The sequence below is a fragment of the Myiozetetes cayanensis genome, unplaced genomic scaffold, assembly GCF_022539395.1.
Source record: "Myiozetetes cayanensis isolate MyiCay16 unplaced genomic scaffold, myiCay2020 scf297, whole genome shotgun sequence".
NCBI lineage: Eukaryota > Metazoa > Chordata > Aves > Passeriformes > Tyrannidae > Myiozetetes > Myiozetetes cayanensis.
The window spans coordinates 22261-39670 of NW_026087518.1; the positions used below are offsets into that span (position 1 = coordinate 22261).

At 65.2% G+C, this 17410-nt stretch overlaps 1 protein-coding gene across 4 annotated transcripts; it reads right to left on the reverse strand.

The window, feature by feature from the left end:
- Positions 1 to 11: 11 nt before the first annotated feature.
- On the reverse strand, positions 12 to 14905 carry DLG4 (discs large MAGUK scaffold protein 4). Of its 4 annotated transcripts, XM_050323278.1 has the most exons (20): positions 14762 to 14905; positions 9708 to 9773; positions 9063 to 9116; positions 8695 to 8745; positions 8384 to 8508; positions 6990 to 7159; positions 6324 to 6460; positions 5928 to 6069; positions 5371 to 5509; positions 4399 to 4555; positions 3504 to 3606; positions 3294 to 3408; positions 2839 to 3015; positions 2547 to 2605; positions 2322 to 2369; positions 2077 to 2178; positions 1083 to 1255; positions 889 to 998; positions 584 to 675; positions 12 to 129 (listed from the first exon to the last, which is right to left on the reverse strand). In XM_050323278.1, the coding sequence occupies exons 1-20, from the start codon at positions 14789 to 14791 to the stop codon at positions 23 to 25; spliced, it is 2157 nt and encodes a 718-aa protein (XP_050179235.1). In that variant the 5' UTR covers positions 14792 to 14905; the 3' UTR covers positions 12 to 22. The 4 variants fall into 4 exon arrangements, with proteins under 4 accessions (XP_050179235.1, XP_050179236.1, XP_050179237.1 ...); XM_050323279.1 differs by lacking the exon at positions 9063 to 9116 and having other exon boundaries at positions 18 to 129; XM_050323280.1 differs by lacking the exons at positions 8384 to 8508; positions 8695 to 8745; positions 9063 to 9116; positions 9708 to 9773; positions 14762 to 14905 and adding an exon at positions 8293 to 8305 and having other exon boundaries at positions 18 to 129.
- Positions 14906 to 17410: the final 2505 nt, after the last annotated feature.

The window sequence follows — 17410 nt, forward strand, 5'->3', positions numbered from 1 at the left end:
ATTTCTGGGGGCCCCTGACCCCCTAGAGGCGCTCGCGGGCCGGGACCCAAATGAAGGGGCCCGACAGGTCCTCGATGACGCGTTTGACCTTGTGATAAATCTCCTCGAAGCTGTCGCCTTCCACCATCGCTGTGGGGAAAACGGCGGTCAGGGGGTTATTTTGGGCTTGGACGCCCGGTGGGATATTTGGGGGTTCTGGGGGGTGGGTTTGGGGTCCTGGGGGTATTCTGGAGGCATCCCAGGAGTGGTTTTGGGAGGGTCTTGGATGGTATTTTTGGGGCTGAGGGTCCTGGGGGTGTTTGGGGGTTCTGAGGGGGTACCAGAGGTATGTGGGGGGTATTTTTGGGGTCCTGGGGATATTTGGGGGTGTTTCACAGCTGGGGGTCTCAGGCTGGTTCTGGGGGGTTCCCAGGGGTATTTGGGGGGTATTTTGGCAGTCCCAGGGGTATCTGGGTGTATTTCGGCAGTCCCAGGGGTATCTGGGTGGGTATTTTTAGGGGGTGCCAGGGGTGTTTTGGGGCTGGGGGCCCCAGGCTGGTGGCGGGGGGGCTCTGGGGGGTATTTTTGGGGTTTGGGGTCACACCTGAGAAGCACTCGGTGAACTCCTGCTCCAGTTTGGTGGCTCTGTCGAAGGCCTTTCGCGCCTGCTCCTCCGACACCCGCTTGGAGATCTCCCTGTGGGGCGGGGCCACCGTCGGGACACGCCCATAAACCCATAAACCACGCCCCTAAACTCAACCAAACCCCACCCCCACAGACCACACCCCTTCCCAAACCACGCCCCCTCAGACCACGCCCCAACCTCCCCATTTCTTCTCCCCCAAATCCCCCTTTTTTTTTGCCCCGATTCCCCCATTTTTCTCCCCAAATTCCCCCCCCAGCCCTCACAGGACGTTCTGCAGGGACTTGGGGCGGATGAAGATGGCGATGGGGTGCAGCTGGGCCGCCTGGAGCCGACGCACCGCGTTGGCCGACACGTCCAGGATGCAGTGCTTGCCCTGCCGGGGGAGGGGCACAGGTGGGCACAGGTGGGCACAGGCGCGCTCCGGGCGTGCCCAGCCGTGCCCCAGGTGCGGCCTCACCTGCTCGGCCACCTCCCGCACGGACTGGACGCTGGTGCCGTACAGGTGGCTGTTGTACTGCCCGGCCTCGATGAACTTGTGGCCCTGGATGTCCTTCTCCATCCGCTCCCGCGACGCCACGAAGTGATAGTCCCGCCCGTCCACCTCGTACTCGCGCTTGGGCCGCGTCGTGTCTGCGCGGGGCACAGGTGGCACAGGTGGGACAGGTGGGACAGGTGGGACAGGCACATGGGAGCAGGTGACAGGTGACACAGTGCACAGGTGACATGGGGACAGGTGACCCAGGTGAGACAGGTGACAGATGTGCCCAGGTGTCCCCAGCTATCCCAGGTGTCCCCAGCTATCCCAGGTGTATCCCAGCTATCCCAGGTGTATCCCAGGTGTCCCAGGTATCCCCAGGTGTCCCCAGGTGTATCCCAGGTGTATCCCAGCTATCCCAGGTATATCCCATGTGTATCCCAGCTATCCCAGTTGTTCCCAGCTATCCCAGGTGTATCCCAGGTATATCCCAGGTGTCCCCAGCTATCCCAGGTGTCCCCAGCTATCCCAGGTGTATCCCAGGTATATCCCAGGTGTCCCCAGCTATCCCAGGTGTCCCAGGTGTATCCCAGGTATCCCAGGTGTCCCAGGTGTATCCCAGGTGTCCCCAGCTATCCCAGGTGTATCCCAGCTATCCCAGGTGTCCCAGGTGTCCCCACGTGTCCCCAGGCTATCCCAGGTGTATCCCAGGTGTATCCCAGGTGTATCCCAGGTGCTGATCCCAAGTGTCCCAGATGTCCCAGGTGTATCCCAGGTATATCCCAGGTGTCCCCAGCTATCCCAGGTGTATCCCAGGTGTATCCCAGGTGTCCCAGGTGTATCCCAAGTGTCCCAGGTGTCCCAGGTGTATCCCAGGTATATCCCAGGTGTCCCCAGCTATCCCAGGTGTTCCCAGGTGTATCCCAGGTGTCCCCAGGTGTATCCCAGGTGTCCCAGGTGCCCCCAGGTGACTCACGGGGGACGCAGGAGCCGAATTTCTCGGGGAACTCGGACAGGAGGTCGTCGTTCACCCGGTCCTTGGTGGGGCCCAGGATGATGATCGGCCGCGCGTAGTGAACTGGGGGAGGAGGAGGGGGGGGCCAAAAATAGGGGTCAGGGGGACCCCAAAAATTTTGGGACCACCCCCCAGGTCACCCCTGGGGTAGGGGGACCCCAAAATGTGCCCCGAGGTGGGGGGGGGGGACCCTTCAGATTCGTCACCTTCCATCTGCGTCACCGTCTCGTAGCTCAGCACGGCGTCCTCGCGGCCTGGGGGGGACACCCCAAAATTAAGTGGACCCCAAATTAATGAGGGACCCCAAAACTGGGGCATGAGGGGGGGGAACAATTATAGGGGAGTGGGGGGGTCACAGGAGGAGTTGGGGGGTTTGTGGTGAATTTTTATGGTGGTTGTGGGGGGTTTGGGGGTTTTTGGGTGGTCCCCACCTTGTCCCCCAGGCCCCCGATCTTTGGCCTTGAGCCGCGTCCACTCCCGGCGCTCGACCCTGTGGGGGACCAGTGCTCCCAGTTAGTTACCTCCCAGTAACCACCAGTAACTCTTCAGTTTCTCCCAGTGACCACAAGCGCTCCCAAATGCCCTCCCAGTCCCTTCCAGTGCCCCCAGATCCCCTCCCAGTCCCTCACCGGCGCTTGGGCCTGGTTCTGGGGCAGGCCCAGCCTTGCCTGCCAGTGCTCCCAGTGCCCTCCCAGTCCCTCCCAGTCCCTCCCAGTGCCCCACCTGCGCTTGCTGGGCACGAAGCCGATGTCTGGGGGCTGGTTCTGGGGCAGGACCAGCCTGGCCTGCCACCACTCCTCATCCGAGGCGTCCAGGACGTGCAGGACGTCCCCGAAGCGGAAGCTCAGGGCCTGGCTCAGGAACCCCACGTCCTTGGCCTTGTCGTAGTCAAACAGGGCCCTGGGGGACACAGGGGGGTCACTGTCACCTCTGCCACCTCTGCCACCTCTGCCACCCCCCCAGTGTCCACGTGTCACCCACAGACCTCCCCAACCCCCCCCCAGGGTCCCAAATGTCCCCACAATCCCACCAATCCCCCCCACCAAAATGTCCCCAAATCCCCCCAGTGTCCCCAGGGAGTCCCCGATGTCTCCAGATTGTCCCCAGTGTCCCCCCAGTGCCCCCCCAGTGCCCCCAATGTCCCCCAAAGTCCCCAGTGTCCCCCCAGTGCCCCCCACCTGACGTAGAAGCCTCTTTTAGGGTCACTCCTCAGGGAGGCGCTGCCCGACCCCAAACTGCTGCTCAGGAGCTGCTCCCGCAGGTCGTGGATTTTGGCCTCGAACCGACTGTACTCTGGGGGGGGGAGGGGACAGGTGACACCCGGGGGGACACCCGGGCACCCTCCGGGGACCAGAGCGGCCGGGGGGGGGACACAGGGCCCAGCTCACCCTCGGGTTTGTACTGGGCGATGATGGTGACCGACTGGCCGGCGTTCTTGAGGGCCACGGCCGCCTGCTCGTGGGTGGCACTGCGCAGGTCCACGCCGTTCACCTGGGGACAGCGGGGACATTGGGGACAATGGGGACACCTGGGGACACTGGGGGACACGGGGGGACACGGGGGGACCCAAGGGAACACAGGGGGACAGGGACACTCGAGGGTGGCACTGCGCAGGTCCACGCCGTTCACCTGGGGACAGCGGGGACATTGGGGACACATGGGGACACTGGGGGACATGGGGGGACCCAGGGGGACAGGGACACTCGTGGGTGGCACTGCGCAGGTCCACGCCGTTCACCTGGGGACAGTGGGGACATTGGGGACGCCTGGGGGACATTGGGGACACTGGGGGACACTGGGGGACATGGGGGGACCCAAGGGAACACAGGGGGACAGGGACACTCGTGGGTGGCACTGCGCAGGTCCACGCCGTTCACCTGGGGACACCTGGGGGACATTGGGGACACTCCAGGGACATCAGGACAGGTAGGGGACAGGGCCAAGTCACCATGGGGAGCAGAACAGCCTTGGGGGGACACTGTGGGTGGCCCTGGGGACACCGAGGGCGATGCAGCCCACGAGGAGGAGGAGGGTGAGGATGATGGTGACACGTCACTTCAGGGACGGCGTGGGGACAGGGAGGGGGGACAGGGATGTGTCCCCAGGGCTGGGGGGATGCTGGGGACACTCCAGGGACACTTTAGGGACAGCCTTGGTGCCCTCCCCACAGCGATGACGATGGTGATGGCGATGGGAGCCCCCCGCCCCGGTGACACAACCGAGCCCGACGGTGGCTCCGGCGTCCCCCCCGACGTCCCCGCGGTGTCCCCAGGTGTCACCCACGGAGAGGATCTGGTCCCCCTTGCGCAGTTCCCCGCTCAGGTCGGCCGGGCCCCCCGCCAGGATGAAGGAGATGAAGATCCCCTCGCCGTCCTCGCCCCCCACGATGTTGAAGCCGAGGCCGGTGGAGCCCCGCGGGATCACGATGCGCCGCGGCTCCCTGGGGACAGCACGGGGACATCGGGGGCGTCAGGGACACCCCCAGGAATGGCACCTTGGGGACACCCCCAGGGGCTCCCTGGGGACAGCACGGGGACATCGGGGGCATCAGGGACACCCCCAGGAATGGCACCTTGGGGACACCCCCAGGGGCTCCCTGGGGACAGCACGGGGACATCGGGGGCGTCAGGGGACTCCCCCAGGAATGGCACCTTGGGGACACCCCCAGGGGCTCCCTGGGGACAGCACGGGGACATCGGGGGCGTCAGGGACACCCCCAGGAATGGCACCTTGGGGACACCCCCAGGGGCTCCCTGGGGACAGCACGGGGACATCGGGGGGCGTCAGGGGACACCCCCAGGAATGGCACCTTGGGGACACCCCCAGGGGCTCCCTGGGGACAGCACGGGGACATCGGGGGGTGTCAGGGGACACCTGGGCACGTCACGGGACTCGGGGACATCGGGGACAACTCAGGGGCACAGGGACACCCCGGGGAATGGGACCCTTGGGGACAGCCCCGGTGTGGTGAGACCCCTTCGGGGACCCCTTTGGGGCCCTTGGGGACATCCAGGGGCCCTTGAGGACACTGGGGACAACCCCAGGAACACGAGGACTCCCCAGGGATGGTGGGACCCCCTTGGGGACACCTCTGGGGCCCTTGGGGACATCGCCAGGGACACCCCACAGGGATGGCGGGACAGCCCTGGGACAGGTAACTTGGGGGCAGCTTGGGGACATCCCAGGCGTGGCGGGACGCCCCTGGGGATGCCCCTGGGGACACTCCTGGGGACTGCGGGGACGTCGGGCCGTCACCTGGGGACGTCGTCGTCAGGCAGCAGGTCCTTGGGGCCGGGCGAGAAACGCCGGGGGGACGTCGGGGTCAGAACCGGGGGGAACTCGGGGCCCAGGAAACTCTGCGGGGCCAGGTCGGAGTCCAGGTGGGCAGAGTAGGCTGAGGACGGGACAGCGGCATCAGGGGACAGCAGGGACATGGGGACATCACGTCCCCCCATTCCCCATGTGCCCTCAAACCCCCTCACTGTCCCCCCCAAACACCCCTGAGACCCCCCCTTTTTCCCTCACGTTTCCCGCCCTTTTCCCCTCACGTTTCCCGCCCTTTTTCCCTCACGTTTCCCGCCCATTTTCCCCTCACATTTCCCGCCCTTTTCCCCTCACGTTTCCCGCCATTTTTCCCCCTCACGTTTCCCGCCCTTTTCCCCTCACGCTTCCCGCCCTTTTCCCTCACGTTTCCCGCCATTTTTCCCCTCACGTTTCCCGCCCTTTTCCCCCTCACGTTTCCCGCCCTTTTCCCCCTCATTTCCCCCCATTTCCCCTCCCGTCCCTGCCCGCTGTCCCCCGTCCCCGCTCACAGCCGGTGACGTCGGGGGGTCCGTAGGTGTCCCCGAGGCCGGGGGTGGCCTTGGCCACCCTCAGGTAAACCACATCGTACGTGTTCTTGAGTGCGGCCACCGCGTCCTCGTGCATGACGTCCTCGAGGCTGACGTTGTTCACCTGGCACACCGGGGGTGTTGGGGACACTGGGGGACACTGGGGGACACAACCATCGGCACCCAGAGCTCCCTTTCCCCATCCCCAGCCCGTCCCCACGGTGTCCCCAGGATGTCCCCAACCCCAAGGTGTCCCTGTCTCCGTCTCCATCCTGTTGCCATCCCCATGTCCCCCCCAGTGTCCCCTCAATGTCCCCAACACCCCCAACACCTCCCACATCCCCAACGCTGTCCCCTCGACGTCCCCGTGTCACTCACAGCCAGGATCTTGTCCCCGACCTGCAGCCGCCCGTCCTTGTGGGCCGCCCCCCCCTCGATGACCTTGGTGACGTAGATGCTGTTGTCCCCTGGGATGTGCTGGTTCCCCACTCCCCCCGCGATGCTGAACCCCAGACCTGGGGGGGACACACACGGGGGACCCCCCGAGACTCTGTCACCCCCCCACTGCCACCCCTGGGGGGTCCCAGTGTCCCCAAGGGGGTCCCCAAAGGGTTGGGGGTGGGAGGGAACAGCTTGAGGGGTCAGTGGGTTTGGGGGTCTTTGGGGGAAGCGGCCCCAGGTTTGGGGGTCCCTTGGGGGGGAGTCCCAAGGGGGTCCCCAAGGGGAGGGGGAGCCCAGATTTGGGGGTCCCATGGGGGTGGTCCCTGGATTTGGGGGTCCCTAGGAGGGGTTGGGGTGTCCTGTGGAGGTCCCAGAGGGGTCTGAGGAGGTTTGGGGGGTGTCTTTTGAGAGGGAGGGGGGACTCCCTGACTTTGGGGTTCCCCAGGGCGGTTCAGGGGTGGTTTTGGGGGTTCCCTGGGGGGAATTTGGGTGGTCCCAGGTTGGGTTTGGGGGGGTCCCTGATTTCAGGGCTCCCCACAGCCGTTCCGAGGGGGGTTCCAGGCGGGTTTTGGGGGTTCCCAGGGCGGGTTTTCCGGGGGTTACCTTTGGGCCCCTTGATGAGCTTGACCTCGACGACGCGCTCGGCCGGGGCCTTTCTCCTCATGACGTAGAGCCGGACCACGGCCCCCGCCTCCTTGAGCGCCTCGACCGCCGCCGAGTGCGGCACCTCCCGCACGTCGGCCTCGTTCACGAACAGGATGCTGTCGTTCACCCTGAAAACACGGCATTTGGGGGGTTTAGGGGCTTTGGGGGTGTTTGGGGGCACCTCCCGCACGTCGGCCTCGTTCACGAACAGGATGCTGTCGTTCACCCTGAAAACACAGCAGTTGGGGGGGTTTGAGAAGGGTTTAGGGGGCTTTGGGGGTGTTTGGGGGCACCTCCGCACGTCGGCCTCGTTCACGAACAGGATGCTGTCGCTCACCCTGCACACACGGCATTTGGGGGATTTGGGGGCTCCAGGGGTATTGGGAGCTCCTGGGGGAGCTGGGAGGGCCTAGAGAGCGTTTGGGGGATCTGGGAGGTCCTGGAAGGGGTTTGGGGCGTGTTTGGGGGTCCTGAGGGAGCCCTGAAGGATTTTGGGGTCCGGGAGGGGTTTGGGGGTTTTGAGGGTCCAGGCGGGGGGTTATCTGGGGGATTCTGATGTGAATTTTTGGGGGTTTTGGAGGTCCCACCTGGGCCACCCGCCCTGGGTCCTGGAGGGAATCCCAGGGGTTTTGGGGTGTTTTTGGGGTGGTTTCGGGGTCCCACCTGAGCCTCCCGGTCCTGGGTCCTGGAGGGAACTCAGGGGTTTAGGGTGCTTTTGGGGTGTTTTTGGGGTGGTTTCGGGGTCCCACCTGAGCCGCCCGGCCCTGGGTCCTGAGGGAATCCCAGGGGGTTTTGGGGAATTTTGGGGGTGTTTTGGGTGGTTTTGGGGTCCTGCCTGAGCTGCCCATCCTGGTCCTGGAGGGAATCCCAGTGGGGTTTGGGGGTGTTTCTTGGGGTGTTTTTGGGTGGTTTCAGGGGTCCCACCTGGCCGCCTCGCCCTGGGTCCTGGAGGGAATCCCAGGGGGTTTTGGGGGTGTTTTTGGGGTGTTTTTGGGGTGGTTTCGGGGTCCCACCTGGCCGCCCATCCTGGGTCCTGGAGGAATCCCAGGGGTTTGGGGGTGTTTTGGGGGTGTTTTGGGGTGGTTTCGGTCCCACTGGGCGCCCATCCTGGGTCCTGGAGGAATCCCAGGGGGTTTGGGGTGTTTTGGGGGTGTTTTTGGGGTGGTTTCGGGGTCCCACCTACGCCCATCCTGGGTCCTGAGGAATCCCAGGGGGTTTGGGGGTTTTGGGGGTGTTTTTGGGGTTGTTTCAGGGGTCCCACCTGAGCCGCCCGTCCTGGGTCCTGGAGGGAATCCCAGGGGGGTTTTGGGGGGGTTTTGGGGGTGTTTTTGGGGTGGTTTCGGGGGTCCCACCTGAGCCGCCCGTCCTGGGCCGCGGCGCCGCCGGGGATGATTTTGGTGATGAAGATGCCGGGGTCGTCCCCGACGTGGGGGTTGTCGGTGCCCCCCGCGATGCTGAACCCCAACCCCGAGTTCCCCTGGGGAAGTTTGGGGGGTCCCGTCAGGGTTTGGGACCCCCAGGACCCCCCAGATCCCCATAGAGAGATGGGGGAGGGGGGCCCTTTTAGGGGGTCCCAGGGGTGGTTTTAGGGGTCCCACGTAGGTTTGGGGGATTCCCAGGAGGGTTTTGGGGGGGTCCCAAGGGGGGATTTTGGGGGTCTCACCCTCTCCAGCGTGATCTCCTCGTACTCCATCTCCCCCTCGGTGCCGTTCACCTGGGGGGGCACAGGGGGTGTCAGTGGGGTCTGGGGGCACAGGGGATGTTTGGGGGGGTCTGGAGGGGTTTGGGGGACCCTGGGAGAGATTTGGGACTCCCAGGGTGGATTTGGGGGGTCCTGGGGTGTATTTTGGGGTTCCCAGGGTGTATTCTGGGGGTCCCAGGTGGATTTTGAGTTGCCAGGATGTATTTTGGGGATCCCAGGGTGAATTTTGGGGATCTCGGGGTGTATTTGGGGGTCTCAGGGTGGATTTTGGGGTTCCCAGGTGGATTTTTGGGTTCCCAGGTGGATTTGGGGGGTCCCGGGGGACTCACGTAGGCCGGGGCCTCCAGGGTGTCGGTGTTGACGATGACGGGGGGCGAGTTGGCCTGAGGGGGGAGGGGGGTCAGGGACCCTCGACCCCCCCAAAAAACCACGTCAAGACCCCCCAAATCCCCCCCAAGAGCCCCAACCCCCCTCCCGAAATGCTGTGACGTCATCACGTCACCCACGGCATCACTGGTGACGTCACGGGGACACCGGTGACCTCATCACAACCCACCTATGACGTCAGCCGTGACTTTTATGACGTCACAATCACAATCCCAGTGACATCACGTGTGACATCACGGGTGTCCCATGATGTCATCAGGACATGAGTGACATCACCGAAAACCCTGTGATGTCATCAGGACGCCGGGGGTGTTTGTGACGTCACTGCAGCCGCTATGACATCATTGCAACTGCCCGTGACATCACGACACTGTGACATCATCAGTGACATCACCCCGCCCCCTGTGACATCACCACACCCCCCTCTGTGATGTCATCACCACCCACCCCACAGTGGGTGGAGCTTCCCTCTCCCGGGGGGCGTGGCCAAGCCCTTACAGTGACGTCATCGGGATGCCCCGTGATGTCATCAGGACTCCCTGTGACGTCACCGAGCCTCCCCAAGCCCTCGGTGGGCGTGGCCTTACCTGGCTGGGCAGGTGGGCGGGGCTCTGCTCCAGGGGGGGACTGTCCTCATCTTGGTACCGGTACTTCTGCAATTAGCAGATAATTAAATCAGCGCCAATTAACGCTCCGCACGCTAATGAGGGCCCGCGCAGGCCCCGCCCCCTCCCTGCCCCTCCCCCCGCCCAGTTAATCCCAGTCGGGATTTGCTCCCCACCAATCACGGCCGGGGATTAAAAGGATTAAACTGGGACTAACTGGGTCACCCCCCCCCCGGCACTGGGGGGGGTCCCAGTATGGACTGGGGGGGTCCCAGTTTGAACCTGGGAGGCTCCCAGTAAGGAACTGGGGGGTCCCAGTATGGCCTGGGGAGATCCCAGTGTGGACTGGGAGATCCCAGTATGGTCCTGGGGTGGTACCAGTATGAACATGGGGGGCTCCCAGTATGGGACTGGGGGGTCCCAATATGGAATGAGGGGTCCCAATATGGACTACGGGGTCCCAGTGCTCCCAGTATGGTCCGGGGGGGCTCCCAGTACGGTCCTAGGGGATCCCAGTATGGTACTGAGGGGCTCCCAGTATATCCCTGGTCCCTCCCATTACCCCCAGTACATTGCGCCAGTGCTCCCAGTATCCCCGTCATCCCCATCGCAGCGTCCCCAGTCCTTCCCAGTTCCCACCAGTGCCCTCTCCCAGTACTCCCAGTGCTCCCAGTCCCTCCCAATCGCTCTCAGTCCCCCCTCCCAGTGCCCCCACTCCCCCTCCCAGACCCTCCCAGTTGCCCCCATTTCCCTCCCAGTCCGTCCCGATTCCTCCCAGTCCCCCTCCCAGTGCCCCCAATCCCCTCCCAGTGCCCCTGATCCCTCCCCAGCCCCTCCTCATTGTCCTCCCCAATCTCCCCAGTGCCCCAGTCCCCCAGTGCTCCAGTCCCCAGTGCTAGTCCCCAGTGCCCCAGTCCCCCAGTGCCCCCAGTCCCCCAGTGCCCCAGTCCCCCAGTGCCCCAGTCCCCCACCTTGCAGCCGAAGGCCAGCGAAGGCTCCGGTCCCGCCAGACCAGGCGGCACTGGCAGAGCAGCGGCGAGAAACACCCGGGCCCCCGCGCCCCCCGCGCAGCCCCCAGGACCCCCAGGGACCCCCCGGCCCCAGGACCCCCAGGACCCCCGGGACCCCTCGCCCCGCCGGGCCAGGGCCGCTCCGCCATCAGCCCCCAGGACCCCCCAACAACCGGGACCGCCCTGAGACCCCCAGGACCCCAGGACCGCCCCGACCCCCCAAACCCCCGCCCCCGGGCGGTACTGCCCCCACGGCCGCAGTGATTGACGGGGATTAACGGGGGAGGAGGGGAAGGGAAAGAGAGGGAGGAGGGGGATCCCCGGTCCGGGGCGCGGGGAACGCCCGAGACCCCCCCGGGACCCCTCCGGGACCCCCGGAACAGAGAGAGGAGCCCCGGGAGGGCAGAGAGACCCCTCAGGACCACAGAGAGAAACCCCCCGGGATCACAGAGACCCCCCAGGACCACAAGAGAGACCCCCAGGATCACAGAGAGAGACCCCAGGACCACAGAGAGAGACCCCCCGGGATCACAGAGACCCCCCAGGACCACAGAGAGAGACCCCCCGGGATCACAGAGAGAGACCCCCCAGGACCACAGAGAGAGATCCCCCAGGATCACAGAGACCCCCCGGGATTACACAGAGAGACCCCCCGGGACCACAGAGACCCCCCAGGACCACAAAGAGACCCCGCGGGATCACACAGAGAGACACCCCGGGATTACAGAGAGGGATCCCCCAGGATCACAGAGACCCCCCAGGATCACAGAGAGACCCCCCAGGATCACAGAGAGACCCCCCAGGACCACAGAAAGGGGGCCCAGAGCGACGCCCCCGGCCCATAAAGGAGCCCCCAGGATCACAGAGAACACCCCCAGGACCCCCCAAGACCCCCTGGCCCTGCAGGACCCCGAGAGGACCCCAGGAACCCCTAAGACGACCGAGACCACACAGAAGCCCCGGGAGCCAGAGAGACCCCCCCGGATCATAGAGAAGGTCCCCAGGACCCCCCGAACGCTCCAGGACCACAAAGAACACCCCCAGGACCCCCAGAACTCCCACTCAGACCCCAGCACCCCCTCCAGGACCCTCAGAACCCCGAGAGACCCCCAGAAGTCCCAGACCCCCTCAGAACCCTCCGGGACCCCCGGACCCACCGTCCCGCTCCGTGTCCCGGTGTGACCCCCAGGTCCCCATCCCAGGTCCAGGCCCCGCTCCCCCCCCCGCGGTCTCCATGGCAGCGCGGCCCGGGGGTCACGTGGGGAGCTCGGAGTGGGCGGGGTTTGTTCCCCCTGCGCGCCGTTGCCAAGCAGAGCGTGGCGGCTCGGTCTCGTAGCAACGGGGGGCGGGGTTTGGTTGCCCCGGTAACGGGGGCGGGGCGCGGTCTCCTTGGCAACCGGGAGGGCGGGGCGGCGTCGCGTGGCGACGGGGGCGGGGCTCGGTTGCCCCGGCAACGGGGGCGGGGCCGCGAGGCGTGGGAACGGCGGGAGGGGGCGGGGGAATTTGGGGGATGGGGGAGCTTTGGGGGGTTTGGGGCGAGTTGGGGGCTTTGGGGGGTCCTGGGGCTGGAAGAGATCGGGGAATTCGGGGGCACGGGGGGTTTGGGGGCCAGACAGGATTTGGGGGTCCAGGGAGATTTTGGGGGGTCCAGGTGGGTTTGGGGGTCCAGGGGGCACAGGTGTGATTTAGGGGGAGGGGGATAGGGAGAATTTGGGGGTTCAAGGGGTTTTTGGGGAAATAAAAGCACGTTTTGAGGATGATTTGGGGGGTTCAAGTTGATTTTGGGGTTACAAGCAGGAATTGGGGGGTCAGGAGATTTGGGGGGGGGTTGGGCCGATTTTGGGGGGTTTGGGCCGATTTTGGGGGGTCCAGGCACTTCTGGGGGTCCCACGTGCACATTTGGGGGGATTTGGGCCAATTTTGGGGGATTCGGTCCCATTTTGGGAGGTTTCAGGCCCATTTAGGGGCAATTTGAGCCGATTTGGGGGGGGGTTGAGCCAATTTAGGGGGGTTTCAGGCCCGTTTGTGAGTGATTTGAGCTGATCTGGGGGTTCCAGGCCTGTTTCAGGATGATTTGAGCTGATCTGGGGGTTCCAGGCCTGTTTCAGGATGATTTGAGCCAATTTGGGGGTTCCAGGCCCATTTCGGGGGGATTTGAGCCATGTGGGGGGTTTGGGGCCCATTTTGGGGGGATTTGAGCCCATTTTGGGTGGATTTGAGCCGATTGGGGGGGGTTCAGTCCCATTTTGGGGTGACTGGAGCCCACTGGAGGGGTTGAGGCCCATTTCGGGGCGATCAGAGCCGGTTTTGGGGGTTTGGGGCCATTTTGGGGCGATCAGAGCTGGTTTGGGGGGGGGGTTGGGGCCGTTTTGGGATGATTTGAGCCGGTTTTAGAGGGGTTTGGGGCTGTTTTGGGATGATTTGAGCCGGTTTTGGGGGGGTTTGGGATGATTTGAGCCGGTTTGGGGCCGTTTTGGGATGATTTGAGCCGGTTTTGGGGGGGTTTGGGATGATTTGAGCCGGTTTGGGGCCGTTTTGGGATGATTTGAGGCAGTTTGGGGCCGTTTTGGGATGATTTGAGCCGGTTTTAGGGGGGTTTGGGGCCGTTTTGGGATGATTTGAGCCGGTTTGGGGCCGTTTTGGGATGATTTGAGCCGGTTTGGGGTCAGTTTTGGGATGATTTGAGCCGGTTTTAGGGGGTTTGGGGCCGTTTGGGATGATTTGAGTCGGTTTTGGAGGGGTTTGGGGTCGTTTTTGGGCAATCAGAGCCGGTTTTGGGGGTTTAGGGCCGTTCCCCCGCAGCCGCGTGTCGCGTGTCCGGCCCCCACACGTTGCCATGGCAACCCCGCACCCGCCACATGGTGACACCCCCTCAAACTGGGGGGACACGACCCCCCCCACGTGACACAGCACCGGGGGGTTGGGGTGTGACCCCCAAACCGTGTGACACCCCCTCCCCAAAAAAAAACACCCTCCGGGGGGGTTCAGGGACCCCCCAAAATCCCCCAGGCCTCGGGACCCCAAAACCCCTCCAAATCACCCCCAAATCATCCCAAACCCCTCCAAAATCACCCCAAAATCATCCCAGCCCCCCCAGAATCACATACTGGGACTGGGGGGGGGTGTTGGGGACCCCAGGAGTCCCCAGGACCCCCAGGGCCCCCCCAATTAGCACACAGTGGCCCCCCAGGACCCCCAAAATGGGTCAGGGACCCCCAGGACCCCCGAGAGGACCCCCAGAACCACAGAACTGCCCCCCAGCCCAGAGCAGCCCCCAAGGGAACAGAGAGGACCCTCAGGACCCCAAAATCCCCCCAGGACCATAAAGAGGCCCCCAGTGCCCCCCAAAGATCCCCAGGACCCCCAAAGATCCCCAGGATCACCAAGTACCCCCGGACCCCCAAAACCACAGAGAACACCCCAGGACCCCCCAGCACCACCAGGACCCCCCAGGATCCCCAAAACCACAGAGAGGCCCCCAGGACCCCCTCAGCACCCCCAGGACCAACGAGCCGCCCCCCAGGACCCCCAAAACCACCCTGAGCCCCCGAACCCCAGGAGCCTCCCAGGACCCCCCAAAAACCACAGCAAGGACCCCCAGGTACCCCCCAGCACCTCCAGCACCCTCAGGACCCCCGAGGACTCCCAGGACCCCCCGCACCTCTAGGAGCCCCCAGGACCCCCAAACCACAACAAGGACCGCCCGAGATCCTCACAGGTCTCCCCCAGCACCTCCAGGACTCCCCAGGACCCCCCAAAGCCTCAAAGGACCTCCAGGACCCTCCTGAGGACCCCCAGGATACCCCTCAGGCCCCCCAGCATTTCCAGCACCCCCAGGACCCCCAGCACCTCCAGCACCCCCAGGACTCCCATAACCCCTCCGACCCCCATAACCCCTCCGGACCCCCCAAAACCACAGCGAGCACTCCCGGGACCCCCTGGGACCCCTCCAGGAACCCTCCAGGAACCCCCGGGACCCCCGAGCGCCGCCGCCCGCCCCCTGCGCCCCCGGGCCTCCGCGGGTACCTTGGTGGTGACGATGCACAGACAGTCCATGGCGGCCGCTCATGGGCCGGGGGGGCGCGGGGGGGCCCGGCAGGAGGAGGAGGAGGAGGAGGAGGAGGAAGGACGGAGGGGGGGATGGAGGAGCCGGGGATGGAAAAGGAAAGGATGGAGGGGGGGATGAGGAAGGAGCGGGAGGGAGGAAGGAGAGGGAGGAGGGAGGGATGGAGGGATGGAGGGATGGGGGAGGAAGATGAAGGAGCGGGAGGGGGATGAAGGACCAGGAGGAGGAGGAGGAGGAGGAGGATGGAGGGGATGAAGGGCCGGGAAGAGGGGGAGGAGGAGGAGGAGGAGGAGGGAGGAGGAGGAGGAGGAAGGATCGAGGGGATGAAGGAGCGGGAGAGGGAGGAGGAGGAGGAGGAGGAGGAGGAAGATGCAGCAGCGGGGAGGGAGGAAGGAGCGGGAGGAGGATGAAGGAGCGGGAGGGGGAGGAGGAGGAGGAAGATGCGGGAGCGGGGAGGGGATGAAGGACCAGGAGGAGGAGGAGGAGGAGGAGGAGGAGGAGGAGGAAGATGCAGCGCCGGGCAGGGCTGAAGCACCGGTGCGCGTGGGGAGGAGGAGGAGGAGGAGGAGGAAGATGCAGCAGCGAGGAGGAGGAGGGGGAGGAGGATGAAGGACCAGGATGAGGAGGAGGAAGGACCGGGATGAGCAGGAGGAGGAGGAAGGACCGACGAGGGGGATGAAGGCCCGGGAGGAGGAGGAGGAGGAGGAGGATGAAGGAGCGAGGGATGAAGGACCAGGCTGAGGAGGAGGAGGAAGGACCGGAGGATGAAGAGGATGAAGATGAAGGAGGACGAAGATGAAGGCCCGGGGGGAGGATGAGGATGAGGATGGAGACGGGGGTGAGGGGAGGGGGATGAAGATGAAGGCCCGGCGGGGGATGAAGGCTCGGGAGGAGGAGGAGGAAGATGAGGAGGATGAAGGCTGGGGATGGAGGAGGAAGGAGTGGGGGATGAGGATGGAGAGGGGGTGGGATGAAGATGAAGGATCGGGAGGATGAGGAAGGAGCGGGAGGAGGATGAGGAAGGAGCGGGAGGAGGATGAGGATGGAGCGGGAGGGGGATGAAGGCCCGGGGGGTTTTGGGAGCCCCTGAGCCCTGTTTGGCGCCGAAGGAGCTTCGGGATCCGGTGGGAATTTGGGGGTGGGTGGGGGTCCGTGGGATTTGGGGATTTTTGGGGTTTCGGGGGATCCGGTGGGATTTTGGGGGGATCCGGGGGTTCGGGACCGGGGGGACGCGATGGCAGCGGGCGGCGGCGCGGGGGAGGGGCGGCACTGGGAGGGGCGGGGCCAAGGGGAGGGGAGGGGCTTCGGGGTCCTGGGGAGGGGCAGAGGAGAGGGAGGGGCTTGGGGTCTCAGGGGGGGTCCTGGGGATCCTGGTGGGGGTCTCGGGGTCCCTGGGGGAGTCCTGGGCGGTCCTGGGGGCCCAGAGGGGGTTTTGAGGGGGTCCTGGGGGTCTCGGAATCCCTGAGGGGTCAGGGGGTCGGGGAGCTCTGGGGGTCTTTGGGGGGCTCTGAGGGGGCAAAGCGAGGGAAGGAGGGGCTGGGGGGTCGCAGGGGAGGTCAGAGGGGTCTCGGAGGGGGGTCCCAGGGGTCTTGGGGCAGTTCTGGGGGTCCTGAGTTTTTTTTTTTTTGGGGGTCCCGCGTTTCCCTGAGCCGGGGGTCGGGGGTCCAGGGGGTCCCAGGGGAATTTTGGGGGGTCCAGGTTACCCTGAGCCAGGGGGTTGGGGGTCGCCTCGGTCACCGTCGCCTCGTAGCTCTCCTGGATGTCTGGGGGGGTGAGGGGGCAGGGGCGTGTGACCCCCTGGACCCCCAAATCCCCCGAACCCCCAAATCCCCCCGAAAACCCTCCCCAATTTCCCCATCTCGACCCCAACCCCTCTCCGTTCCCCCGTACCCCTCCCAAATTCCTCCTCAACAACCCTCAGCACCCCTAAAATCCTCCCCCAGCCCCCAAACTCCCCCCAAACCCCCCACCCCCAGCTCCCCCAAACCCCCAATTTCCCCCAAATCCCCCAACCCCCTCCAAAATCCCCCACCCCCCACAAGCCCCTCCCCAGCCCCCAAATTGCTCCCCCGTACCGAGCAGGGCCTGGAACAGGGGCTCTGCAGGACCCCCAAAGCTGCTGCGCCCGGAGCCGGGGGTCCCAGCGCTCCTCCAGCAGCTGCCGCGCCCCCGCCCCTGCCACCCCAAAATCGGGGCGGGGACCCCGAAAACGGGTCAGGGACCCCCAAATGGGGTCGGGGACCACCAAAACGGGTCAGGACCCTCAAAATGAGTCAGGGATCCCGAAACGGGTCAGGGACCCTCAAACCACCCCTGGGACCCCCCAAACCGGGTCAGGGACCCCCAAAAGGGGGTCGGGGACCCTCAAAACTGGACCTGGGACCCCAAAAACCCACCCTGAGACCCCCCACGAGTTTGGACCGAGGACCCCCGAACGGACTTGGGGACCCCCAAAAATGAGTCCAGGACCCCACTAACCACCCCCAAGTCGGGTCAGGGACCCCCCAAATGGGGTCAGGGACCCCCCGGACCAACCCTGGGACCCTCAAAAAGAGTCCAGGATCCCCCCTCCCCAACCCCTCCCCAGTCCCCAGTTTGGGGCACATCCC

Excerpts from the sequence above, each read along its gene's own strand:
- DLG4 (XM_050323278.1), bottom strand. The coding sequence starts at position 14,791 with ATGGACTGTCTGTGCATCGTCACCACCAAG. Across the intron at positions 9,117-9,707 it reads CCGCCCACCTGCCCAGCCAG|GCCAACTCGCCCCCCGTCAT; the intron begins GTAAGGCCACGC and ends CTCCCCCCTCAG. Across the intron at positions 3,016-3,293 it reads AAAAGAGGCTTCTACGTCAG|GGCCCTGTTTGACTACGACA; the intron begins GTGGGGGGCACT and ends TGTGTCCCCCAG.